At 41.2% G+C, this 27,587-nt stretch overlaps 1 protein-coding gene across 22 annotated transcripts in view; it reads left to right on the top strand.

Moving 5' to 3' along the window:
- The window catches only part of TNRC6B (trinucleotide repeat containing adaptor 6B), a 100,755-nt gene that overhangs the window by 28,857 nt on the left and 44,311 nt on the right, over positions 1-27,587 (top strand). For 14 of the 22 annotated variants that reach the window (XM_035128452.3, XM_088676635.1, XM_035128446.3 and 11 more), the window contains one exon: positions 24,718-24,805. In XM_035128452.3, the coding sequence (XP_034984343.2) occupies positions 24,718-24,805 (88 nt within the window). Of the gene's footprint in view, positions 1-1,537; positions 1,771-14,149; positions 14,218-24,717; positions 24,806-27,587 lie in introns of those variants that run through there. The other 8 variants (XM_088676636.1, XM_035128448.3, XM_088676634.1 and 5 more) reach the window with 3 other exon arrangements.

The following is a 27,587-nucleotide window of genomic DNA, read 5'->3' as shown; positions in this document are numbered from 1 at the left end:
TTAGTTTTTTATTCCATAAATTTGTCTAACCCTCTTTTAAAGCCATCCAAGTTGACGGCTTTCACTGCTTCCTGTAGGTGCAAGTTCCATAGTTTAACTATATGCTGCATGAATAAGTTATTTCACCTTTCCTGAATCTTCCAGTGTTCAGCATTATTGATGTCCCTCATTTCTAGTGTTATGATAGAGGGAGAAAACTTTTCTCTGTTTCTTTCATGCTATGCATAATTTTATAAACTTTTGTCATATCACATTTTCTCTAAACTAAAAGTCCCAAACACTGCAGCCTGTACTGATATGGGAGTTGCTCCATCCCCTTGATCATTTTTGTTACCCTTTTCCAGCTCTGAATATCCTTTTTGAGGCAAGGTGTCTGGACCTGCACACAGTATTCCAAGTGCAGTCGCACCAAAAATTTGTATAATGGCATTGTGATATTGGCAATTGCATCTTCTGTTCCTTTCCTTAACATGGGACAGGACCTTCAAATTTGAGATCCTCTGCTTATATATCTCTGTCTCTGAATACTACTTGCTGGAAATTGCAATGGATGGGAGGACTGCTGTTACCCTCAAGACATGCATGCAGTCTTCCTATAGGCATCTGGCTGTGCACTGTGAGAACAAAGTGCTGAACTAGAGGGGCCTTTGGCCTGATCCAGCAGGGCTCTTCTTATGCTCTTTCCCCCCAGGGAAGTTTGCTGGACACCCACTCTGTCATTTGAGTGTCTGATTAAATATTCACATTTCCAGGCTTCTAACTTTTGAGATAGTTTAATTTTGATTTTATATTTTGTATTATGACACAATTTAAGCCATTTTGTGCAGCACTGTATAAAATTTTGCAGTATTGTGTGCCTTAATATACAAGTAGTTACTGATTATGCTAAATTATAAGAATACAAATGAGTAAAGACTACATGGAGTAATATTGCAGTCATGGTGACTTGTATCACAGTGCCATACATTTTTCCATACATTTGGAATCTGAATATTCAAGAGTGATTTTGATTAAAGTGTTGGTAATTTTAAATTGCAAAGAGTAACTCTTTGAGTTTGTTTGAAAAGCTGGATTTTAGTCTGCCATTAACCAGGCAGTTTGTTGCCTTTATTGATTGAGCAGCTGGCAGAAGTGATGGGGTACACATTATAACAGTACCAATGTTATTTGGGGTGGTATTGCTGTTACCAGTTAATTGTATCGTGTGGATTTTTATATTTTTGGGTGTTAGTAAGCATTGGTGAGAAATGCAAAGTGAAATTGAGAAGCTTACAATGATGTGTCCTAGACGGGGGACGACAACGACTGCAGTTTTTTACGGGATTATTATTTTAGTATGTGTAATACTGTTGATTATACACTTGAGGAATACTAGAGAACGTGCGCTGTTGCAGCTTTCACAAACGGGAGTGCACGAGAAAATGAAAGAACTGCGTTTCCTTTAAAATTCTAGCTTTCCACCCTCCTTCCTGATTGACAGCGTGCGCGAGTCACATGGCCTGCCTCTATTTGAAGGTCACAAAAAGCTGCTTCCTTTATAAAGACGGAGGGGGAGAGCGAGGAAGAGGGAGTGTGTGTGCGCGCGCGCGCGAGCGAGCGAGGGAGAGAGCGAGTTCAAGCCAAGATGGCCGACGGAGTCTCTGCTGGCTTTTGAACATTTCAAATTGAAATCATAGAAATATAGCAAAATCATTTTTGAGATCTCTTAACTTCCATTTTTACCCTGTATGCCTCAACTTGCTGGATTTAAGCACTGTTGCACTTTATGAGGTTAGTAGTAGTTCTATCTTTCTTTGTCGCGTATTGATTTTTTCTTTTTTAGGGGGTGCGTTTAGTTTGACGGTTTCGTCTGATAATTGCAGCACGACGTTTGCTTCGCGTAAGCGTCTGTGAATCGCTTTGATCTTAGATCAAGTGCAGTTGCCAGGATTTAAAGAAAAATCTAAAAGAAATACGTGGCATATTTTGGGAGGTTTAAATGCGTTTAAAATACCTTTGCATAGAAACCAGCTTTATGTGTTAAATCTTTTATTTTCATAAGGTTCTCAGAGTGCCGTCTACACACACTTGAGGCTTGTAAATCTGCTGCAAAAATTAGCATAAATTAAATCGTCTTGCATTCTTGTTGCTACGATTGACATATTATATAAACCTATAGTTCTTAAGAGATTCAGAGGGCAAAAACAATACAGCAGTGTTTGCACGTTTTTTTAAAACACGGCTTTCGAATTAGTATTGAAGCAGTTCGAGATTTTGGAAGATGCCTACGTTCAAAATCTACCATGCATAATGTATAGGAGTGCACATTCTCTTGCGTGCGGGTGCGCCCCCTCCTCCTGTTTGACTGCATCCCTTCCCCCTTTTCCGTTGCAACCAGATGCATTTTATTTGGATTGCAATTGGAACTAGATGGTCGCGCTCTGTAAACATAGCATGTAGAGTTCAGAAGAGGCAATCTTACTAGTTAATGCCAGTTGAGAAAATGGTCTCCTGCTTTAGAATCCTTTCCTTTAGCGGCTTTCTCCTCTTTTCTGGAAGTTTTAAATCTGGCAATGTTGGCACAAATATTTTTTTAAAAAAACAACAGTGGAATGTGAAATAAGTACTTTGATTTTACATATTTAATCCGTTTGAAATGAGAACTCATAAGAAAAATAAAGATGGTATCTTACATGGATTTAAAATGCTTTCCCTTTAAAATTAAGTCCTGTGTTTCACATCTCTCCAAAGGAAGCAGTTCAGCAATGGGGGATCATTGTAAATCTTGCTTTCAGTGGGCAAGCCCTTCCCCCTGCATTGTGTGAATGTGATGTAATGCACCTCTCTGTGGGGTAGAATTGAATAGGACAATGTGAATTTTGATTGTCATGTATTTTCTCCCTCTTTCTGAAAGGCCTTGTGTTCACTCTGTATTATGTTTATTTCTATAGCAAGAGGATGGCACTAGTCTGAATTTCAGTGCTGTAATTGATAAATTACAAGAACATTTAGCTGACTTTATACCCCTCACTGACTTGAAATGTTTTTTTGCAGCACACAGCATAAGTAAAGCAAAACTTGAAGCATCGCAACAGTTTTTTAACCAGTTTACACAGCTTAATGACACAATTATCAGTATTTTAAGCAATGTTGTTTCAAGCCTAGTTCCATTGAGAGTGTTCCCTCCTTGAGCTTGTTATGTACTTGTGTGTGCGTGCACACATGTATTCAAGTGGGTGACCTACTTAAGACAAAGTAACCTTGACTCAGTTTTGAGGGTTAACTTGATAAAGTATGCATTGCAGCTGGCATGCTTCTGTGTCACATATTTCTGTATCATGTAGAGAAGGGCATAGAATTAACCATTTAAAATAATAATAATGAAACACTGTTTGTCTTTAGAAGTCAGCAAAAATGATGGATACTGTTTGAGCCATGAAGGCCATCATACAGACTTGGTTAATATGAACTGTTTCCCGGGAGAGGGGTGCAGAAAGCTATGGTTAAGGTGACTGATTTTAAATCATCTAGAAAAGAAATTCACATTTTCTAAACAAATATGCTGGTTGCTATTACAAGTAAATTGCAAGTAAACAAAGACTTTATACAGTCTAAGAGCACAATCTAAAATCTCTGGTCATGCAGCCACATGCAGTGAGAATGATGTTTGCTTAGGAAATGAGGACTGGTATCTTTGTCTGTGTGTAAATCACTCCCTTGGATAGAAGCAGCAAACATGGACATGGAATTCTGAATAAACATGTGTAAGGCCCTAGGTGTTTAGAACTTTCCACATGCAATGGCTAGTGCTTACTGGGCAATGTATTTCTTAATGAGATGGAAGGTAGATGTACATGCTATCTGGTTAATGGTAAATATTCATATCATAATATTTTGCTAAGTTCTTGTATTGAAGGGCAGAAAAGAGGAGTACAGAATAAGCACATAGCCCTGCTTATTCAGTCCAGAGGCCTGTCTAGTCTAATGTATTGGGAAGACAATAAACATGGCATTAAAGCAATAGCTCTCCTGTTGTCGCCTACCCCCACAATTGGCATTCTGTTATGTACTGCCCCTGAACATGGGAGATACCATTTAGCTATTACTATGGCTGCCATTCTCCTTTTCCAGGGACGCGGATGGCGCTGTGGGTTAAGCCACTGAGCCTAGGGCTTGCCAATAAGAAGGTCATCGGTTCGAATCCCCGCAACGGGGTGAGCTCCTGATGCTCAATCCAAGCTCCTGCTAACCTAGCAGTTCGAAAGGACGTCAAAGTGCAAGTAAATAAATAGGTACCGCTACAGCGGGATGGTAAACGGCATTTCCGTGTGCTGCTCTGGTTCGCCAGAAGCGGCTTTGTCATGCTGGCCACATGACCTGGAAGCTGTACGCCGGCTCCCTTGGCCAATAACGCGTGATGAGTGCCGCAACCCCAGAGTCTGTCACGACTGGACCTAATGGTCAGGGGTCCCTTTACCTTTACCTTATGGCTGCCATTCTCCTTTTCCAGCTCACCCATTTCAACTACCTTTCCAAGATCACTTATATGGACTCACTAGGTGGCTGTGCATCTGATAGGAAACTCACTATAATAAAGATATGACTTTCAGGGGCCAACAACATGGTACCTGCAGATGCATATGCACCCCCAGAGACTTCCTCTGGTGCATACAGCCCCCCCATTAGATTTCAAAAGAGGTGGTGGGTACCTACAACAGTTTCTTCTGATTGCAAATGGAATCAAAAAGCTTAGTGACTTCTGACTTACTGTCTTGATCATACAAAATAAAAACATTTCCTTCCAGTTGTACCTTAGAGACCAACTAAGTTTGTTATTGGTATGAGCTTTCGTGTGCATGCACACTTCTTCAGATACAATGCACATGAAAGCTCATACAAATAACAAACTTAGTTGGTCTCTAAGGTGCCACTGGAAGGATTTTTAAAATTTTGTTTCAACTACGGCAGACCAACACGGCTACCTACCCGTGTCTTCATCATGTTTCACTTCAGTTGAACATTCCTCCCCTATAGCAGAGGTTGTCAACATTTTTGAGTCCACGGCTCCCTTAACCAACTACATCTTTCTGAGGCACCCCTGTGGGTCTCAGGAGCCCAGTTACGTCACCCCTTGCCTGAAAAGCTGACCGCCTCTCATCCTTTTTTGAACACCCTTGTGGAGGGTTCCCCCAGCCTCCTCTCCCCTCTCCTTGGTAGTCCTCTGGGCAGCCATTGCTGCTGCCCTGGTTTCTGAGCTGCCCCACCCCACCCCAAAGAGAGATGCCCCCCATAGGCACCATTCACCTGTAGAAGTTATAGCCAGGGCTGCTGCAATAAACAGCTGTGCAAGCCTTTGGGAGGCAGAGATGCAAGCGGGCATCAGAGGAGGAAGGGAAGGAAAGAGGGCCAGTGGCCAGTGTTGCCCGCAGCACCCCTGACCATCAGGGTTCAAAATTAGCAGGGCGCCAGGCACATTTTTGCATTTAAAGATTCTCCATTTGCAAGCACCTCAAAAAGTCTGGGTGCCATTTTTTTGCACTTGGCTGACACTCAAGGATTACTGAAATGTATGTGCTTTGAAGCCTAGAAATATATATTAAGGATTGACTATATGTTAAGGTATTTAACAATAATGAGTAGAGTGTTTTGAAACCTGAAGTATGGTACCAATATTTTTATTGTAAGCACAGAATTAAACATGTATTAAAAATTTATGCTAAAAATGTGATATTAACAATGTGTCACTTATGTGAATTGCATATTAATTCATGCTTATCAAAATAATAAAAAGTGTTGCCTCCCCTCCCCTCCAGTGGTGACTAGACATTCTGTTTTGGTGCCCACAACCCAGGTCCCAGAAGTCATTTGGATCGTAGCTGTTCTATCCCAGTTTCTAACACTGCTGACCATCATTCAAGGCACCCCAGGGTGTCATGGCACACTGGTTGAAAACCACTGCCCTATAGTGCAAAGCAGCCTGTAACTGAGTTTTAAGAGGCTATAGCCCAAATCCTTGTTATTAGACTGTGGACAGATGTGGCCACATTCACCTGCTTTTGCTTTGTGATCTGTAATGGGACTTCGGAGTTAGTTAAGCGATAATTTCACATTGCTTATGAACTGGGAAACTGGATTAATCTTGAACTATAAATGGGGTCTGGTTTTAGAGCTTGGTTTGAACTCCCAAGTTTAAAATACAGTTTCCTGGTTCATGTGTAATGAGGGAGAGAGGTTTACTAAACTACAGAAGTATTTTATTATGTTTTGTCAGAGACCAGAATTTAGATCTTAATCAGTGTGTAGGCTTTAACATGTTTTGCTTTATATTGAATTGAGATTTCATTGTACGCCTAGTTTATTTTTAAATTTAAATGCATTTTAAAGTTTAGTCTCAATTAAAGCTGTCCATCTTTATTTATAGCAGACAGTGTATTCATTGGTCTTTGACTTCCCTCATCCTATTAGTCCATCTCCTCATTTTCAGCTGGGTTGATTGGATGCAACTTTCCAACATGAAAAAGGATATGAAATTGAAAACTTCATTCTGTACTCCTACTGGAATGTACCTTATAGAAATGTATAATGGGAGTAGTATTCAACATTAAGCAATTGGAATATAAACTGGTGTGTGTTTTGGTGCTATATTGAGTAATACTATGAATCCAGTTAGAAGAGTTGATTAATTAAACGATCATCCTTGGGAAAATTGGCTTTTCTTCTGGCTCTGATGGCTGTTCCATTGAGAGTACATAATTGAAGGTGAACTGGATTTGGCTTTATGTGCTAAATGGTGAAAATGCTCTGTTAACTTTTCATGTGTCATGTTCTTTGACACAAAAATTTGGAACAACAAAGGTGTGTGGATTCTCCGCAACTACTGCTTTTCAGAGTATACCAGATCTCTTGGTTTTGTCCTTCACTATCATGGCTTTAAAATCTTCCTATCCCTGACATTTCATAATCTAGTCTTTGCCTTCTATTTCTACTAAATGATGGTGTTTCTATAGAGTAATTTATTGCTACTTTCCATGCAGCATTTGATACTTCCTAAGGACTAGGCACATTTTGCAACTTGCTATGTTCCTATTGTGACCTATTTTAGATGTATGGGCACATGTATTGTGTCTAGGACCTTTCCCTGCTTGGCGTGCAAGTGCTTTCCTCCAAGCCCCTGGCAGTGTTGGAAATTAGCCAGTTGCCAGTCACATTTTGCAACTGGTAACCAGCCTTTTGTGTCTGGATGCAGATATCCAGGTGCCACCCTTGGCACCTAGCATCTCCACTGGGTGCAGTCAGCTGGGCACAGCAGCAGCAAAAGACAGGCAACTTTTTCTGTAGTGCTACCCCCATCAAATGCCTGATTTGCCCAGCAACACAGTAGCAAAAGGCGCATCTCCACCCCACCCCACTACCCTGCAGACCCCCTGATTCACCAGCAGCAAAGTAAAATAAAATTTTAAACATTGCTCCTGCGCTGTTGGGTGAATCAGGTGATTGGCTGGATAGAGCGGTAGCAAAAGCCACTTTTTTTCTACCACTCTATCCTGCAGTGTAAGAGTGAATTGGTCAGACTATGAGTGTAATTCTATGCATGCAGTCTTACTCAGCAGGAAATCCCGTTGAGCTCAGTTAAAACTTATTTTGAGGTGTGTTGCAAGATTGTGGCCAAATCTACATTAAGTGTGAGGAGTTGTTGCTGCTGCTGCTGCTGCTGTTAAATTTGTATACAGTGGTACCTTGGTTTACAGATGCAATTGGTTCCAGGGAGCCGTTTGCTCCCAGAGCAGTACTCAAATGGAGCGCCTCTTCCACGCGTGTGCGAAGCGCCGATAGAGCACTTCTGTGCATGCGTGTGCAGGTCGCTTTGCGCATGCGCGCACTGCACAGATCGTTTCTGTGCATCCGCGCGCCGCAGAACCCGGAATTAAACATTTCCGGGTGCGTGGAGTACTCAAACTGAGAGTACTCAAACCGCAGCAGACGTAAACCGTGGTATGACTGTATTGCCCTTCATCCAAAGATCCAACGTCAGTTTCATTGTATTTTATAGTCTTGATTACTTTTGACTAAGAAAACATGTTAGATGTTTATATAGCATAAAAATTGCTATGTACTTTTTGTTCACTAAACATAAGGCAAATAAATACTCCAGGTCATATTCTAAATCTGTTTAAGGCTTTGGGATACCTTTTTATGAATTCTGAATTTTTCTGTTCATTTTTTAAAAATGCTGCTTTCTGGATTTTTAAAGAATTGCTTTCCCCCACCCCCATGACTAAACCAGACTAAGGCAACCTTAGGTGAAATGTAAATCCATCAGTATGAGGGAACTTTTTTCCATTGTTCAATTGTTATAGTTAAAAATAACTTACATATGCTTTCTCTTTCATTGAATAGCTGTTCTCAAGCTCAGTGATGAGAGGGGTGTGGTTTCAAATGTTCTTGATAGCAACCGTTGAAATTCTATCCTCCTCCTAGTCCCACTGCTCTACCTGCAGGGATGGTTGCTAAGGAGGCTATAGTAGAATCAACCCTCATTCTCAAATAGGACTTAATAGGCAACTTTAAGATATGCTGCTGCAATATTCATAAATAGGTGGGAGAAACATCTTTGTGGAAATAAATATTAGTACATATGTTTCAGACACAAGTCTCTCTCATTAGCTCCTACTTCAGATCCTTTTAGCTGGGAATGTTGGGAGCTGAACCTGGGACTTTCTGCAAAATTCTCCTCTACAATTGATTGCCCTTATCTGCTTGGCTTTCCATACCCAAGATTTCTGTGATTCTGCCTACAGCGGATTCCAGAGTTAGCCAATTATGTACCCTTCAGATGTTACTGCACTGAAACTCTCATCCCTGACCATGGGCCTTGCATGCCTTTTGATTTAGCTCTGTGTTACCACAGGAGTAGGGGACGCGGGTGGCACTGTGGGGTAAACCACAGAGCCTAGGGCTGGCCGATCAAAAGGTCTGCAGTTCGAATCCCCGCAACGGGGTGAGCTCCCGTTGCTCGGTCCCAGCTCCTGCTAACCTAGCAGTTCGAAAGCACATCAAAGTGCAAGTAGATAAATAGGGACCGCTACAGCGGGAAGGTAAACAGCGTTTCCTTGTGCTGCTCTGGTTCGCCAGAAGCGGCTTTGTCATGCTGGCCATATGACCTGGAAGCTGTATGCTTGCTCCCTCGGCCAATAACATGAGATGAGCGCCGCAACCCCAGAGTCACGACTGGACCTAATGGTCAGGGGTCCCTTTACCACTTTACCTTTTTACCACAGGAGTGGGGAGGTGTTTTCCTTGTTTTCTCTCTCAACCAGGATCCATCTGGGATCTGTTCTTGGCCTGCTGCTGCACATGTTGTCTCTGCATGGTCTCAGATCCTGTTGCTTACAATATCGCTTCTACAGTGATGACACCTAGCTCTCTTTTCATTCTTCAGACCTTTCTCATCTAGTGAATTCTATATAGCCAGCTGACTTTATTTCATAGTTGTTCAAATCAGTCATAGTTTATTTCATAGTTTTCTCAAGTCAGGTATTTCATAGTTGTCTGAGATCAAGCTGCTTGCTCAACTTCCTTTCCATGCCTCCCTCTCCTGGTGTAGTCCCCTTATTCACTGATATCATGTTGCTACTCTGTTTAAGGCATGAAATGTTGGTTTGATAATCAAGTCCTCTTTCCCTTGTTTTCCAGATTGAGTCTGCCACTCTTGTCAAGAGAATAAATTTTTTTGCAGAATGGAGTGGTAATATGTGGAGGGCTAAAATCATGGCCCTGGCTCTCAATCAATATTGTTATGCCCTGCATGTGGGGTACACATTGTCAATAATTTGGCCGTCCTGGGGGCCAGTTGTCAGACTGGTCCCACAGGCCAAAAATGCGATTGCTCTCACAAACGTGATGAACAACACACAAGTCAGTAAATAAGGCTTAACTGCTTTATTTACATATAAACAAACTGGGAGTTCTACATCATGGTTCCCTCTCTCTGGCATCACAGCCAGTAAAGAGAGAGAACAAAGGAACAAGAGTCCCACGTAGGAAGATTGTAAGACAAACATCCTGTCTACGTCACATCCACTCTGTGGGAATGAAAACACATACAATCATATGATACACAATAACCCTATGACTGCAGATGGGGAATGAATCCCAACAACCTCCCCCGATTTATGCCCTGTGCTGCAGTTCACCTTTGGAACTACCTGCAACTGGATTTGGCATTGGCTATACCATCTTGCACTTCTGATAAGTCATGACATCATAGCTCTTTGACTATCAGGAAATTGCACAGTTGGCTTTGTTGGTACACAGGCCCATTTGGACGTGGTCTTGCTTCCTTCTCCAAGGAAAATGGTCTTTACCCATACAACCTTTGGGCATGTGTAGGACATCATAGTCTTCTACTGTTGGAAATATTTGGTGGTTTCTTCTTGCGTTAACTCATAAATCTTTCTGTGAAATAATAAGGAATTTACTTGGTCTTTCTGTTTTGAAATGTGTGAAGTTCTTACAAATAGGGCACATGCAAATGCGTGCAGGAAATCTATGCCAGCTCACACATTAATCTTCATAGCAGATTATAGGGTTAATATTGCAGGAAAGGGTCGACCTGCTATGTGAACCTGCTTGTGACCTCTGTCTGTCTTCTTTATCTCTGCAGATTAGATGACCATTTCATAGAATAGTCAGGGACTTAACTATCCTGTCTGTTACTTAAAGTACCTTCCTTCAGTGCCTTTAAAGAGCATTACCATGTTTATTTACAAATTGCAAAATGACTGTGGTCATGAGTAGAAAGATTATGTTGCTTTCAGAAATTGTGGCTAAAGATGTAGTGAATGCATTTAGTCTGGTGATTTTTAACTTGCAATTTAGCAAAGAAGATCCTTAAAGTGGCTTACAAACAGATAACATCAGTAGGAAATACATGCTAGATTAGAATAACAAAGCTAACTAATAGCAGTCAACATAGTCGTCTATCACTTGTCACCTGTCCCACTGCAGGGCTGAGGAGGTGTTCAGAAGCTTGCACTTTTTGTTAACTGAAGCTTCTTGTGTTGTCTGGACACAGAACTCTTTTTAAACCTAAAACTAACCTTTGTTAAATAAGTCAACTTCAGAAACTGGCAGTTTTGAAATAAATGCAATTTGTTGGCCTTGAGGCAAATGCTTCTCAGTCGGGGTGGGGTGGGGATGGAGAGTGTAAAGGGAGGGGACAGCAATATTTTATCAACTACAGAGTCTAGGGCTTGCTGATCAGAAGGTCGGCGGTTCGAATCCCTGCAACGGGGTGAGCTCCTGTTGCTCGGTCCCAGCTCCTGCCCACCTAGCAGTTCGAAAGCCATGACCCGGAAGCTGTCTGCGGACAAACGCTGGCTCCCTCGGCCTATAGAACGAAATGAGCGCTGCAACCCCAGAGTCGGGCACTACTGGACCTGATGGTCAGGGGCCCCTTTACCTTTACCTAATCCCTGCTAATAGTTTTTAAATTTTAAAAGTGGGGAGTGGGGAAATCTTTGGCAGGCTGTAAAATGACAACAAAACAGATTTAATGCCAAGGGAGCGTATTTCATAATTGGGCCACTATCAAAGAGAAGACCCTTTCATTGGTAGCCAGTTACAAAAGGCACCTCGCAGAAGATCTTAATGTACAAGCAGGGTGGATAAAAATCAATGATTTTTTTTAAAAAATCAAAAAAATCGGATTTTTTTGATTTAAATCGGATTTTTTTGATTTAAATCGGATTTTTTTGATTTAAATCGGATTTTTTAAAATAAAATGCTTTTTGAGGAAAATATATTACCATCCAAAGGTTATTCCATCATGAAATAAAGATTAGTTTTTTAATTATGTAGAATAAGGTTGTATATGTTTATTTTTGGGGGTAAATAAATGCCATTAATCCATTCACAATGTCATGCTCTTCCAGAGGTTTTTGTAAGATTATTGGGCAGATTCTCTGCCTACAAGATATTATCACAGATACTTGGTTTACTTTTGCAGTTCTCAAAACTGAATTTGACTCAACAGAGATCACATGCCTCTTCTTCACAGCAAAAATGTTATAACATGAACAGAGTTGAGAAAAAGACCTTAATCCTATTGTTCTACAAACCTATGAATACAGAAACAACCCCTTCAGTGCTAAGTTTCAAGAAGTTCAGTGAATAGAATAGAAACAATATTTTTCTGATTGTTTGGAGTGGACAGTATTTAAGTTTTTCATGTGATTTAAATCAACTATGATTTAAATCAAGCCTTACTGACTAGTGATTTAAATCGTGATTTAAATCATGATTTAAATCAGTTTGATTTAAACCAAATCCACCCTGTGTACAAGTGACACAGACAGGCAGCCCTTTAAGTACTATGGTCATAAGCTGTAAAGGACTAATTCAATCTCAGCAGTGGGGAACTAATTAGGCCAACCAGCCCTCCTTATTTGGCCCATGAGGCTATTTTGGGACAAGCCACAGCTACCTACCCTGTACTTGATTCCATTTACATGTCAGATGTGGAGCAGGAAAAGTCATGTTTTTGTGAAAATGGTTTGCAGGCATCACTGATAGCATCTGCAAAATGCTGTGCATAATGCCATGTGCACCTCTTTGCTAGTCCAGTGATCTGCTGATTGCTGATGTTTTGAAGCCCAGATTATCAGCTAATAGTTGGACACTGGAAAGGGCTCCCATTGTCTTGGCTTGCAGAGTAACACAGCACTTGAAGGTAAGGCTTCAAAGCACTGTGCAGGGTTGTCTGCAAGCATTGATTAGCAGCTGATCATTAGAGCTGTCAGGGACCCTAACAAGAATTTTGTTGCCCTGACAATCAGGTGATACGGCTTTAAAGTGCTGCTTTGAACTTCTATAAGCACTGACAGTCAGCTGGTTATTGGAGGTTTAAAGCACCTCATACACAGGCCATTGTGATGTCTGGTGTTTGACAATCCTGCCTACCTATCAAACTTGGCTCATCAGGAAATTGTTTGGTGGCTATCAAATGCTAGCTATATTTTTTTAAGAGAGCAGAATACTGGGTGGGAGGAGGAATAGAAGGGCTAGAATATTTTGTTTGAGGTCTTACTTTCTGTACTCATAATGCCCAGTCCTATTTGGCAGTCTAGCTGCTGCACTCACAACTAATTGAAGTTTTAAAACAATTTTGAAAGGCAGTTTCATGTAAAGCAGAGCTTTCCAAACTGTGTTGTGACATTATTTGTGTGTCGTGACACGGTGTGTTGGCTGCAGTGTGTGGATGTGTTGTGTGAATGCTTTCGGCGCTCCTCCTGGGGCCGAAAAGGGGTTTATTTAACCTCCAGTTTGCTAGTAAAACTGAATTACTGCGTTGCAAAATGATGCATGTCTTAAAAGTGTACTGTATCACCAAAATGAAAAGTTTGGAAAGCTCTCATGTAGAGTATATTACAGTAGTCTAATGTGAAAATTAGAGCATGGATTGGGAAGCTAAATGAGAAGAATTAATAAGTTGGTTTTTTTAGGGTTATTGTTTTGGTCACTTTCTTTGGAAAATATTTGTTATATTAGCTTTTGAAATAAATCCATATAAATCTACCGGTATGTGAAGGAACAAACAATAGGGACCTTCCTTTCTTGCTTGGTTATGCAGAAGCAAGCGCTAGTCAAGATGTGTTTGGTCTAGTGTTTCCCTGGAAACAGGAATAGACATTGAGCTTACATCCTCTGTTGTGCTATGGTTCAAATAGAAAAGCTGTTGGGACATGTTGACGAAACCAACTTCCTAACTGGCAGGATGCAGTAAATACTTAACTTTCTCCTTTGAGAGAAGTAGCGCCTCTACATATCACTCATGCAGGCATAAGATTAACAAATAAGTGATAGCTGTTTATTATTTTAGAATAAACCAGTAACTTTCAGTGGGAATACTATAATGATATTATGTTCTTTATATGCATGTTATCAGTTCCTGTAATTTTAATTAATAATACACTTGTTGCTTTTTGAGACTAATATGCACTTTTATGTTTAATGCATATTGTACAGTGCTTATCCAGAATTAACACAATATATTTCCAGTGATCTTGTTTTGGAATGCTATTCAAGCTGTAACAAATAAACAACTACTTGCTTTTTTCTTTCTTTGTAGATGTTTCGTATATTGAAATTAATTTTTGAATTACTTTCTCAGGAAAACTGCTTCCCAGTGTTAGAAAAATTATACCCCAAAAAAACTGAATGGAAAGAAGATGTTCTAAGGTACAACTCAATGATTAGATGCTAGACTTTGGAAGAAACGCTGATAAATACATTTAATACAAAGGACCTGAAAGCTTTAAATGGGGACTATGTTTATTGGATCACAAATTGCCTGATCTTGCTGGATAAATAAAGTCTTGTTAATCCTATTTCTTGTTTTGGAAGAGTAGAAGAAAGATCAATGGCCAAATAACACCCTTCCACTTCCGTTGTCCCAGTTCTCAAGAAGAACTTGGTTCATGTCTTGAATGTAGCTGACCACCAAATTGTAAGAAAAATACTGTATATTGTCTTTGCATGTATCCTGAAAGAAAATACATGGATTCAACAGTGGAACATCAAAACATAATTTTTTAATACAGTCTGTGGAATTCGCTCCCACAGGAGGTAGTGATGGTCACCAACTTTGATCGCTTTGAAAGAGGATCAGATAATTGTGGTGAATAAGGCTATTGGCTACTACTAGTCACAATATCTCTGTGTTTCCTCCACTGTCTGAGGCAGGATACCCCTGAATGCCTGTTGCTGGCAATCACCAGTGGGAAGAGTGGTGTTGCACTCAGGTTATGCTTGTGGGATTCCAATGGACATCTGGTTGGCCACTTTGAAAACAGGATGCTGGACTAGATACTGGCCTGATCCAGGAAGGCACTTTGTGCTATCTTGTTGTGTGAACTTTCTTTGTAGTTGCATGTACGTTAACACTAAAAGGTGGTATTCTCTTCCCCTGAGAACAAGAGCAGACCCACAGAACCACAATATTGAAATTCAAGAGACATTTGATAAGACTATACATACTAGCTGGTTGTTGCTGTTGTTGTTTAGTCGTTTAGTCCTGTCCGACTCTTCGTGACCCCACTAGCTGGTTACTGTAACAATTAAATGCATCTTGTTTTGCCACTCAGAGATATCTAAGAAGAGATGGATTTCAATGTGATTCTATCCATGGAATAATACTAAGTAGGATCATTTACTTGAAGGCTGCTCATAACTGCTGATGATGTGTGCTTGGATCCAGTAGAAAACTTGTATAATAAATGCAGCAGATAAATTAAACCATTGGTTTGCATTTGGTTTACAGCAGTGTTCAAAAGCTGAAACACGCCTGAGTAAGGCATGTGCATATCCACCAGTGACCTGTGGTTTAGTTGTTAATGCATGATACTGAAATAATAGGTGCTGCCCTCCTCCCTGGCTGCTGGAAACCCCCCAAACAAACCATGAGTGATGAAACAAAGAACTGAGTTTGGCTTTTGCTTAGGGTTTGTTTTCTCCACACAGTGAGTCCAACATGAGAAGCCAGACCCAGACCATAGCCTTTTCCCCATCTGGACAGGGAGAGGAATGAAGTGCTTATTCCAGCCACATTTATTAGCACACTATGCCATAGTAATAAACTATAAAATATAGTTTAATACAATATGAGAACCAGGTCAGGGTGTCAAAATCAACTTCAAGCAGATATCCACCTTTAGCCTAATCTGTTTGGATGGTCATGATTCTGTTTTAAGTTAATACTTGTAGACCTTAATATTGCTTGTATTTAAATTTAGGTTTTATTTTAAACCAGATTATTTTAAGAAACATTAATAGATCTTTGATGGCAAAAGACGACCTTTTTTGTTGTTTCTTGATCACTGAGATCACTTCCCCATGAAAAAAATCAAACCTTTTGGATTAAGATATGTTCAAGAATTCAGACCCAATCCAGCTCTGTTAATTGCCTGATCAGAAGGTCGGCGGTTCGAATCCCTGCAACGGGGTGAGCTCCCGTTGCTCGGTCCCTGCTCCTGCCAACCTAGCAGTTCGAAAGCATGTCAAAGTGCAAGTAGATAAATAGGTACCGCTCCAAGCGGGAAGGTAAACAGCGTTTCCGTGCGCTGCCCTGGTTCGCCAGAAGCGGCTTTGTCATGCCGGCCACATGACCTGAAAGCTGTACACAGGCTCCCTCGGCCAATAACGCGAGATGAGCGCCGCAACCCGAGAGTCGGTCATGACTGGACCTAATGGTCAGGGGTCCCTTTACCTAGTGCAATACAAGAGGGTTCTTCAACTTTTGTGCCTGAGATGATGTTGAACTGCAACTACCATAATCCCTAGCCAGTTTATCTGATGGTTGGGGATGATGGGATTTGTAGTACAACATCTGGGTACGCAAGTCTGAAGACAGCTGCATTAAAGCAATACTAGCATTCTGATTTTGGAGTGTAAGATTCCTTCCTGACCCTAATGTTGATGGCCTGAGAATAATAGAATTTGTCCATTACGTCTTCCTGGGGAAACAAAGTCTGTATTTGTTTACATAAAGGTTCTAAGTGGGTTATTAAATCCTATCATTTTTATTTATTTATTGCTCTATGCTAATTAGGGCTCTAAGGGAATGCTGTTTTTAAAAAAGCTAAGCAAGGCTTAGCATGTCAGGTTGGGAGCAAGGTCAGACTCTACCTTAAAATACTTTTTTATTTTGTTTTTGAGAATGTCTGTGGTTATCCTTAGGGACATGGGTGGGGCTGTGGGTTAAACCACAGAGCCCTATGGCTTGCCGAACAGAAGGTCGGTGGTTTAAATCCCCGCAACGGGGTGAGCTCCCGTTGCTCAGTCCCAGCTCCTGCCAACCTAGCAGTTCGAAAGCACGTCAAAGTGCAAGTAGATAAATAGGTACCGCTACAGCGGGAAGGTAAACGGCGTTTCCGTGTGCTGCTCTGGTTCGCCAGAAGCAGCTTTGTCATGCTGGCCATATGACCTGGAAGCTTTACGCCGGCTCCCTCGGCCAATAATGCGAGATGAGCGCCGCAACGCCAGAGTCGCTCACGACTGGACCTAATGGTCAGGGGTCCCTTTACCTTTACCTCATGGTTATCCTTGCTGACACTTTTGAAGAGAGGTAGCATTGCAGCAAAAACAATGAAGAGTTTTGTGAGTACATGTATAGGTAAGAGCCAGGTTCAGCAGCTGCAGTTCATCATATGCACAACCTGAGTAAAAAGAGGAGAGAACATTCTCTCTTCAAAATGAGACCCAGGAGGTCAGGCTACATAAGAGATAGCAATAGTTGTGACAATACTATGCAGAGAATAAATTACTGTGGAATCCAATTCACATGGGTGTGATCAGCTAGTCAGAAATGGGCCACTGCCATATGTATGGGATCTTTCATTCGATTGCATTTTCATTGTGTTGTTACACAAGGTACTATTGATATTGAACTATTGATATTTAATGATCCAAAGAATCATGTATTTAGTTCTGTACAGTATGTGCAAGTTGGTTTTGAGCTTGTTTTTCTTCCGCAGCTTCCCATTCTGCATAGTGAACACCTTTAGAAATGGAGGGTTGCTTCTAAAGCAGCTGGGGTTGGGTGACATATGGGTTTGTTGCTCAATGAGGAAAGTCAGAAGTCTTGTGGGGTGTGCCAAATGCTCGACTACACATAAAGTAGCTCTTTGCAGTCTATCTAGCATGTTTGTAATATAACAGAAGACATCACTGAATCCTGTGATATTATTTCTTTTCTATTGAGAAAAGAGATGAGACAAAATTTTCACTGACCTAGAGTGGACATAATTACAGGGGTAGAAAAGCTTTTCACAATTTTCCTGTGTATTTTTCATAGAGAATGTCCTCCTTGAGCACAATTTGAAAATATTATGAATCACAAAGTATTTCTCAAGGGAGAAATAACTGAAGTAAAAATATGCTCTTGCACATAAACTACATTTAGAGAATTTTGGTGGCAGAAAAGATACACTTATGTTTTGCATAGTGCCTGAAATATTAGGTTAGTCCAGGGAGTGGTAAAGTCACATTTTGCGAGTCACTTTGAAATGTGTGGTGGTGCTTCACCTCCTCAAGGGGCGCTCCCTGGATCCTGAGGTTTTGAGCAACCCAGTTGCTCATATTCCTCTTTGGACAAGGTACTTGAGGGAGTTGTGGCCAGGCAACTTTGGACATATTTTGATGAAGCAGATTTCCTTGACCCATTTCAATACAGCTTCAGGGCTTGGTTTGGCACTGAAATGGCTTTGGTCGTTGTGGTTGGTGGTTTTTTGTGGTTTTTTTGAAGAGACACAGCAGTGGTTCCCTGTGGTCACTCATTAATCTGTTAGCAGATTTGATCCTATTAAACATAGTATACATCTGGAGCAGCTGTATGGGTTGGTGACATGATGATACAGTGGTTCTGTTCCTGCTTGCAGGGCTGTTTTCAGAGAAGCATAGAGTGACATGCTTGGATCTGTGGCAACTGCTGCGGGGTGCTGCAGGGTTCAATTCTGTCCCAGTGCTGTTTAACATCTACATGAAGCCACTGGGTGGAATCATTGGGAGTTTGGGACTTAGTTTTATTAACATAATTTTCAGTGCTATGTTGATGTTGAGCTGGTGTCTAGTGGCAGTAATGGGCTGGATGAGAGCTAGTGGATAAAAGCTTAATCTGGACAAGACAGAGACATTGTTGGGTAGTTCTTGTGTTTGACCTGCTACAGATGGAATAGCACTCCCCTTGAAAGAACAAGTTCATAGTCTCGAGATTCTCTTGGATCCATCTCTGCACTGGGCTTAGGTGGTTTCTGTGGCAAGGAGAGCCTAGTTCTAGTTATTGGCTGTTCTTTGACATAGACTGGTGATAGAACACTCTGATAACCTTCTGTCTTATTATAGTGTGTGCTATACAGGGTTGCCCTTGAATAGGGGTCAGCAACCTTTTTCAGCCTTGGGCCAGTCCACTATCCCTCAGACCATGTGGTGGGCTGGACTATATTTTGGGGGGGAAATGAACGAATTCCTATACCCCACAAATAACCCAAGGGTTGCATTTTAAATAAAAGGACACATTCTAGTCATGTAAAAACACACTGATTCCCAGACCGTCTGCAGGCCGGATTTAGAAGGCAGTTGGGCCACATCCAGCCCCTGGGCCTTAGGATGCCTACCCCTGCCCTGGAAGATGGTCCAGAAATTGTAGCTTGTGCAGAAAGCTGATGCTAGAGTACTAGTAGTACTTAGGTGTTGCATAGCGTCACTCCATTCTTGGAGAACCTATGCTGCCTGCCTGTGCCCTGTGTTCAAAACTAACCAGGCACTAGACATGTTTTGCAATTGGTGTGGGTCTAATTGCGACCACATGGAGATCTCCGGAGGCCAGGTTGGCAGTTGACATCTCCATCTGACTGGCCCCTCCAGCTTGCTTAAGCAGAAAAGCTTATTTATTTATATCCCAACTTTTCCTTCAAGAAATATATGGTTTACCCCCACTTCAGTTAATTCCTACAACGTCCCTGTGAGGTAGGTTCAGGGGCTGTGACTTCCCCAAGGTTACTCAGTGAGCTTCATGACTGAGTGGGAATATGAACCCTGGTCTCCCAGGTCCTAGTCCAACACTCTAACCGCTATACCATACTGGCTTCCTACCCTGTTTCTCTGAAAATAAGACATACCCATAAAATAAGCCGTAGCAGGATTTCTAAGCATTTGCACAATATAAACCCTACCCCGAAAATAAGGCACAGTTCTGGAGGGTGCCAAGGAAGAGGCTAGGCTGGACATGTAATTAAAAATAATACATCCCCTGAAAATAAGCCACCGTGTTGTTTTTTGAGGAAAAATAAATATAAGACGTCTTATTTTTGGAGAAACATGGTAGAGTACTTCTGCTATGGGACAGAAGTATAAATAAAGTAGGTAAATAAATATGGGGAAAGCAGGGAAAGATTATGTATGCTCCACCAATGCTCAAGATGACCCGGAATGTAACCCCCACACTAATCGGGGTTTGCCTATATATTTATTTTATTATAATTAAATTTATATACCATCCGTCATCCGAAGATCTCAGGGCGGTTCACAAGATAAAAAAATACAGGACAAAAGCGCGCTGATGAAAGGTATGGTTACGTGAGTGCCTTGGCAGAGGGTGTAAGCTGAGAGAGATTCTCTATTTGTGGTTTCAAAGGAAATATTTAACTGCTGTAAGATATTAACTCATTCATTTTGGGTAAACAGAGTATTCATTGTGGTGAAGTTTTCCATCTAAATGGGCATAATGCCAAGCTTGAGGACTTCTGGTGGCTGCAAATCTTTTCACCACCTCCTCTTCACTGTCCTCTTCCATAAGGTGGCCATGCTCCCCCCCCCCCCCCGCTTAAAAAAGTGCATAGAGCTGAAGGAAGAGTGGTGTGTTCACACCTTTTTCTTTCAGATCTACGGGCTATTTCTAATTGTGTCATTCAGCTGGTGGTAAAACTTTATTCAGCAGAATGAGAGGGAAGCACTGGATCTGTGAATTGATTTTAAATCTTCAGTCTATCCAATATTGGCTTTAATTTTATGGCGATTCTGGGGGAACTCTTATGTAAAGTCATGAAAATTTAGGGGACTCTATTTAGGGGACTCTATCCTGCCAACCTAGCAGTTCGAAAGCATGTCAAAATGCAAGTAGATAAATAGGAACCACTACAGCGGGAAGGTAAACGGCGTTTCCATGTGCTGCTCTGGTTTGCCAGAAGCGGCTTTGTCATGCTGGCCACATGACCTGGAAGCTATACGCTGGCTCCCTCGGCCAATAATGCGAGATGAGCGCGCAACCCCAGAGTCGGTCACAACTGGACCTAATGGTCAGGGGTCCCTTTACCTTTATTATTCTACTGGATCTGACTTTTACCCTTATCTCATGGAAAAGCAGTGTGTGTCTTCCTTCCTTCCTTCCTTCCTTCCTTCCTTCCTTCCTTCCTTCCTTCCTTCCTTCCTTCCTTCCTGTGTGTAGGGGCATGTGCATGCACTTGCACATTTTTTTCTGTCTTTGGAGTGTGTGTGAAGCAATTAGAGAGTGTAATAACCAAGGCCACTCTCTCAAAATCCCAAATACACTTAGTGATCCAAAGAGACTGGTGATCTCTCATCTGTATGTTGCATGCTATTGGGTTTTCTTGCCTAACCAATACCTGCATGGTGAACTTTGTGAATCACTAGGAAAAAAGAGTGGAGCTTATATTAAAACTGGAGCTGCCTCTTACAAAGTATGTTTAGAGATGTGTATTGTTCGGGGCTTCACTATTTACAAAGGGCTTTTTTCTAATTGTGTCACCCAGCTGGTGGTAAGGGTTCATTTAGCAGAATGAGGAGAAAGCAGTGTTCACCTCTTCCCCTCTCCACCCCTGTATTCTGCTCTGGAGAGTCCCCCAGCACTTCAGAGCAGATTGCCAAAAATGGCATCCCTCCCTATTGTGCTGAAGGAAACCTTGCCATCTGACTGGCACCATTGGATACAAACCAGAGGATTTTAAGTCGATGGAAATTCAGTACTTTATTTTTAACTACAGTATTGTGTTCTATATAAAATCATTTAAATGGATGTGAGTACTCCTTTTGACTCTTTAGGCACCACTGCACTCACAATAAAAATAAAAGCAAATCTCTTTTCCTTTTCTTTTTTAAAGACTAAGGTTCCAATCCTAAACATACCACTTAGGGTTTCACCACAGTGAGGCTTAGTTCCGAGTAAACAACATATGTTGGATTATGCTGTAAATGTACCTCCTTTTAGCCAAGATGCTACCAGTATTTTTGTCATCGGAGGATAATGTGGAGCATGTTCTTTAATTAAAGTTAATTTTAAAATTCTGCAAGTCCTCAAAAGTCCATTTTAATATTATCTGGAATTGATTTTAGATTAAGAAATTTCTGATAATATGTTCACACAATACTTTGGTTAGGAAAAGTCTTATGGATAGGAAAGAAGTTACTGAAGAATTCAGAATGTTGCATTATCTATTGAAGACCTTAAGTAATTCTGTTTTGCCAGGTCCTACTTTTTAAAATGAATTATAACATTCACTGATCATTTATTGCTCAAATGTTGCTCAACTTTGACCTAACCCCCCCCAAAACAGGGCTTTCCTTCCTAAGGAAAGCTCAGCAACTTTGACTGCCAGCTTTTAACTCTGTGAGTAGATCGCAGTCTCTTGGGAATTGGTCATCCCTGTTCTAGATACACTATATAAAGAAGGCAGACTCCTTGCTGTGATGCTACTTCGGATTTCTGCCAAGAAACAACAAGCACTGCTTGTTGGTGAACAAATCTCTGCCTCTTAGAGTGATTGTTTTAAATTAGTTGGCAGTTCTGATTTAAACATAGCTCTGAAGGATCTTAATTTTCCTTTTGTATACTCTCTGTTACATCTCAGATTGCTTCTCAAATCTCAGAACTCTCAGAACCTTAGGGAATTTTTAGCCGCAGAGTAGTGTTCATTTCATGTCTATCTCTCTTTACCCTGCAACACAAAGAACTAGGGAAGTATAAAGGGAGATGACCTATTTTTAAAGTATTTGGTTGCCCTTATATTTTAGGGCCACTGCTGTAATACATACCAAAGGGGCAGTTAGGGAGCTTTTTAGACGTCGAGGAATTCCAAGGGAAAACCCTGTGCAATACACTAAAGTTATAAATCAGGCATCCCCAAACTGCGGCCCTCCAAATGTTTTGGCCTACAACTCCCATGATCCCTAGCTAACAGGACCAGTGGTCGGGGAAGATGGAAATTGTAGTCCAAAACATCTGGAGGGCCGAAGTTTGGGGATGCCTGTTATAAATCCTGGCCCTCCATAATGTTGGTGTTCAACAGTAGGTGAGATAAGTGAAGACTACGTGGAGAGGTGACTGACAAGAGAGAAGCAAGTTAAGTAGTTATTGGCTCTGGAGGACTTATGATGGTTGCCTTTTAAAAATTGGCTTTTTATATAAAATATTACCTTTAAACCATTACAGTATACAATTTTTTTTGTTAATGCTGAAGCATTGTTGTGCAAGTAGATAAATAGGAACCGCTACAGCGGGAAGGTAAACGGTGTTTCCATGTGCTGCTCTGGTTTGCCAGAAGCAGCTTTGTCATGCTGGCCACATGACCTGGAAGCTATACGCCGGCTCCCTCGGCCAATAATGCGAGATGAGCGCGCAACCCCAGAGTCGGTCACGACTGGACCTAATGGTCAGGGGTCCCTTTACCTTTACCTTTCACACAGTCATATTCATCACTAAGTACCTGCAGCATCAGTAATCTGTTTGCCTGTGGGAAAGAGTCATCTGATAGTGAAGTGAATGACCAGCATAGCAATGAAATATGCCTTTTCAGAAAGAAGTGGGTAGTTTCTGTGTGCCAATAAAACAATTTGGGTATGCAGAAAAACAATTAGAAAAAGCAAGAGGTGGGACGACTGATGACTCTGCATGCATGTATATTGCAAGCCATTTGTGTGCCCTGTGGGCATTAGGTGACACATGGCTTTCCACTTTCTATTAAGAGCAGTGGGGGGGACATGATGAGCATGTGGCATTCTGCATATCAAAGTTATGAGTTAGAATAGTAGTTTCTCAGTACCAGCTTCTGGGAATGATCTTTGATTATTATTACTATGAGAGCATTAACAGCCAAAGGATGGTATGTGTGTACATGGTGGAGAACCATGCATATGGAATTTTCCTTTGAATTTTTGCCTGAGCAAAGCGGCAAACCAACTGTTAAGTTTAAAGATCAATTTGTATTTTAACTATCAGTAATGGTGAGGTGTAAGCTTAAAGGAAATCTGAAGCTCTGCAAATTCTCCTTCAGTTTGCTTACAGTTTTTTTGGATTTATGCTGGTATATTAAATAATTTGTGTAGGAATCCAATTCAAAAATTGGATCATACTTTGACTTTAGACCCAAAGCGGACAGCCTGCAATTGATGATCAGGATTTTTTATTGCATTCATTTAATGCAATCTACAAAATGTCTGTAAACAACTTACAAATCTATAAAATGCTGAATAGCTTTGTCAGTACAGTGGTACCTCATGTTGCAAACGGGATGCATTCCGGCGGCCCGTTCGCAACATGAAAAGCCACAACATGAAACACCGCATCTGTGCATGCATGTGATGCAATGCGGCGCTTCTGCGCATGTGCGCAGGTTACGGACGCGCCGAATCTGGAAATAACCTGTTCAGGACTTCCGGGTTTGGCATGTCCATAACCTGAAAATATGCAACATGAAGCAGACGTATCATGAGTTATGGCTGTAATTTAAAATCAAATACATAGAATAAAATAAAATAGAACAAAAATTTATTTTAAAATTTTAACAAGAATAAAAATGACATATCCTACCCCACCCCACTGAAAGATGAATGTGACAAACAGAATATAAATCATACTACACTGATCAAAGACCGAAAGCCTGAGCAAGCAGGAAGGCAGACATTGTTGGTGTGAGGTGTGTTTCCCTGGGGAGAATTTTCGGAGCCACCACTAAAAATTCCCGTCTCTTTTAGCTACCCTCCATACCCTCCAGTGATAGGATTCTGGTTGATTTATATGGGGAGGGGTGACTCTTCAGGTTAGGTATTATATGGTGTTTTACACAGTATAGAGGTACCCAGCATCTCTTTTCTATTGCAGAGGTTTTGTCTTGGCTTTTTTGTATAAATCATATATTTAGGAATAACTTTTTAATTTTAAACTTTTAACAGAGAGAAGGAGCAAGAAAAGGAAGAACAGTTAATGGAAGACAAGAGAAGAAAGAAAGAGGATAAGAAAAAGAAGGAATCTACTCAGAAGGTAAGCCAGGTATTTGTTTGATCATACTTTGTAAGGTCATCCATTTAAAATAGTTGACCAGTGAGAATCAGGCACTATGATTACTGCAACTACTATATTCTCACCCACCCACTCCAGCGATGCTGCTTGTACATCTCAGCTCATCTTCTGTATTTTCTAGTTAGAATCCTATTCCTTTAAAGCTAGAAGAGGATTTATCTTGAGATTTGTGTGCAGTCATCTCAGCCATGCCATATTAAACATACATCAGTGTTGATCAAGCTGTAAAAGCAGCTGGTTCCCTCTGTGTCGTTTATAACTTGGGTGCTTGTCTGGCAATGATTGCTGCTTTCTCAGACATGCAGGTGAGTAGCAAATTATAAGATTGCATTAAAGAAATCTATTTATGGATCCGAGAAGTGTTCCCAGGATGTATTTTACATCGGTAAGTGCGAGACTCTTTGTGCTTCTTTTAGCTTTCTTACTTGAGCGCATGAATTGAAACTGTTTGGAGTGGTTCCCAAACTCCTGTGGCTGAGGTCCTGGGATTATTGACTCATACATTGCCTTCATTAAAGCACATGCAGGAACAGTGTTTTGTCTACAGCCCATGTTTGGGGAGGGGATTATTTTAATTTTTACACTTGTACCCCACATTTAAGAACATAGGGAGAGCCTTCTGGATCAGACTAGTGGCCCATATAGACCAGCATCCTGTTCTCACAGTGGCCAACTCAATGCCTGTGGGTCCAATGGCATTCTCCCCCCTTATGCTTCCCCAAACTGGTAGTCAGAGGCTTGCTGCCCCCACCAGTGGAGACAGAACATAATAGTCATCTTTTCATCACTGCCTCCTATGAGAGCAGATTCTATGGCTTAACTATGCACTTGTGAACAAGTGCTGTCTTATTTCCAGCATTTGACTCCAATGCATGTTCACAAGTTCTAGTGTTATGAAGGGGGGGGGGGTTTCTATATCTACTTTCTCTGCACCGTGTATAATTTTATATACCTTTAAACAAAAAGATCCAAAATGTTGTAACCTTTCTTTATAGTAGAGGGGCCCTTTCCTGAACCCTTTGCAATTCTATAATACATTTTTTGAGGTGAAATGACCCAGAATGGTACACAATACAGTGGTACCTCGGGTTACAAATGCTTCGCGTTTCAAACACTTTGGGTTACAAACTCCGCTAACCCGGAAGTGTAGTTCCTTGGGTTGAGAACTTTGCCTCAGGATGAGAACGGAAATCGCGCACCGGCAGCAGCGGGAGACCCCATTAGCAAATGCGTGCCTCAGGTTAAGAATGGTTTCGGGTTAAGAACGGACCTCCGGAACGAATTAAGTTCGTAACCCAAGGTACCACTGTATTCCAAGTGCAGTTACACTATAGATTTGGATAATGGTATTATGATATTGACATTTTTGTTTTCAACCACTTTTCTGATGATTCCTAGCATAGAATTAACCGTTTTCACAGCTAGCACACACAGAGTTAGCTTCTTCATCGAGTTCTCCATTATGACCCATAGGTCTTGTTTCTGATCAGTCACCAACACTGCATGAACATACATGTGAAATTCATATATATATATTTTTGCCTCAATTTGCCCCACTTTACACTTGCTTACATTGAAACGTATTTGCCATTTTACTGCCCATTCACCCAGTTTGGCGATCACTTTTGGAGCTCTTCACAATCCTTTTAGTTTTAATCACCTTGAACAATTTAGTATCACCAGCAAAAATTATTACCTCACTGCTTGTCCCTAATTGTAGACCAGGCATCCCCAAACTGCGGCCCTCCAGATGTTTTGGCCTACAACTCCCATGATCCCTAGCTAACAGGACCAGTGGTCGGGGAAGATGGGAATTGTAGTCCAAAACATCTGGAGGGCCGAAGTTTGGGGATGCCTGCTGTACTATGATCAAGTTAAAAAACACCTGTCTCAGTACTTATTCTTGGAGGACTCGGTTTTCCACATTTCCATCTTTCTGCTTCATGTTCATGATTGCTGAACGTACCTGAAAGTATTAGTGAAGTACTTTGTCAAAAGCCTTTTGAAAGTCAAAGTTTATAATGTCAGCTGGATCACCCTATCTATATACTAGTTAACAGTCTCAAATAACTATAAAAGGTTAGCGTGATGGAAGTTAACTTTGCATAAGCCATGCTGAGCCAGCAATTTCAGAAAGATTCTAGGGCACTTTCTTCCAAGGAGCTCAAGGTGACATACACACTCTTCCCCCCCCCCCCCGCCTTTATTTTATCCTTACATTAACCCTGTGAGGTAAGTTAGGCTGGCCCAACATGATTTAGTGAACTTCATGGATGAGTGGGGATTTGAATACTCTAGTCACTCCCCCATGCTGTATTATTACTATTACTGTTTAAATTTGTATAGTATACGGTCCTTCATCTGAAGATCACAGGGGGCTTCATAACATAAAAATGCAAAATGAGAACACAAAATACATAAAAACCAAACAAACCAGTAATTCCAAAGACACATTTAAAAGGCCATAGAATGTTTAATCAGCCAGGGGGCTGGTTTTAGAGAAACATTTTCACCTGGCGCCTAAAGATGTGTAATGAAGGCACCAGGTGAGTTTCCCTGGGGACCATATTCCACAAATGGGAAGCCACCTTAGAAAAGACCCATTCTCGTGTTGCTACCCTCCAGACCTCTTCTGGAGGGGGCACGCAAAAAAAGGGCCTTAGATGATGTATCTCTTTAAGCAACAGCATCTAAAAATTGTTGAGGCTTTTTCTCCTCTTGTTGGTCTGCTTCCCCAGGACCT

The sequence above is a fragment of the Zootoca vivipara genome, chromosome 9 (assembly GCF_965207765.1).
Source record: "Zootoca vivipara chromosome 9, rZooViv2.hap1.1, whole genome shotgun sequence".
NCBI classification, from domain to species: domain Eukaryota; kingdom Metazoa; phylum Chordata; class Lepidosauria; order Squamata; family Lacertidae; genus Zootoca; species Zootoca vivipara.
The sequence above is the reverse complement of the archived record's forward strand: the minus strand, read 5'-3'. Positions and strand labels throughout refer to the sequence as shown.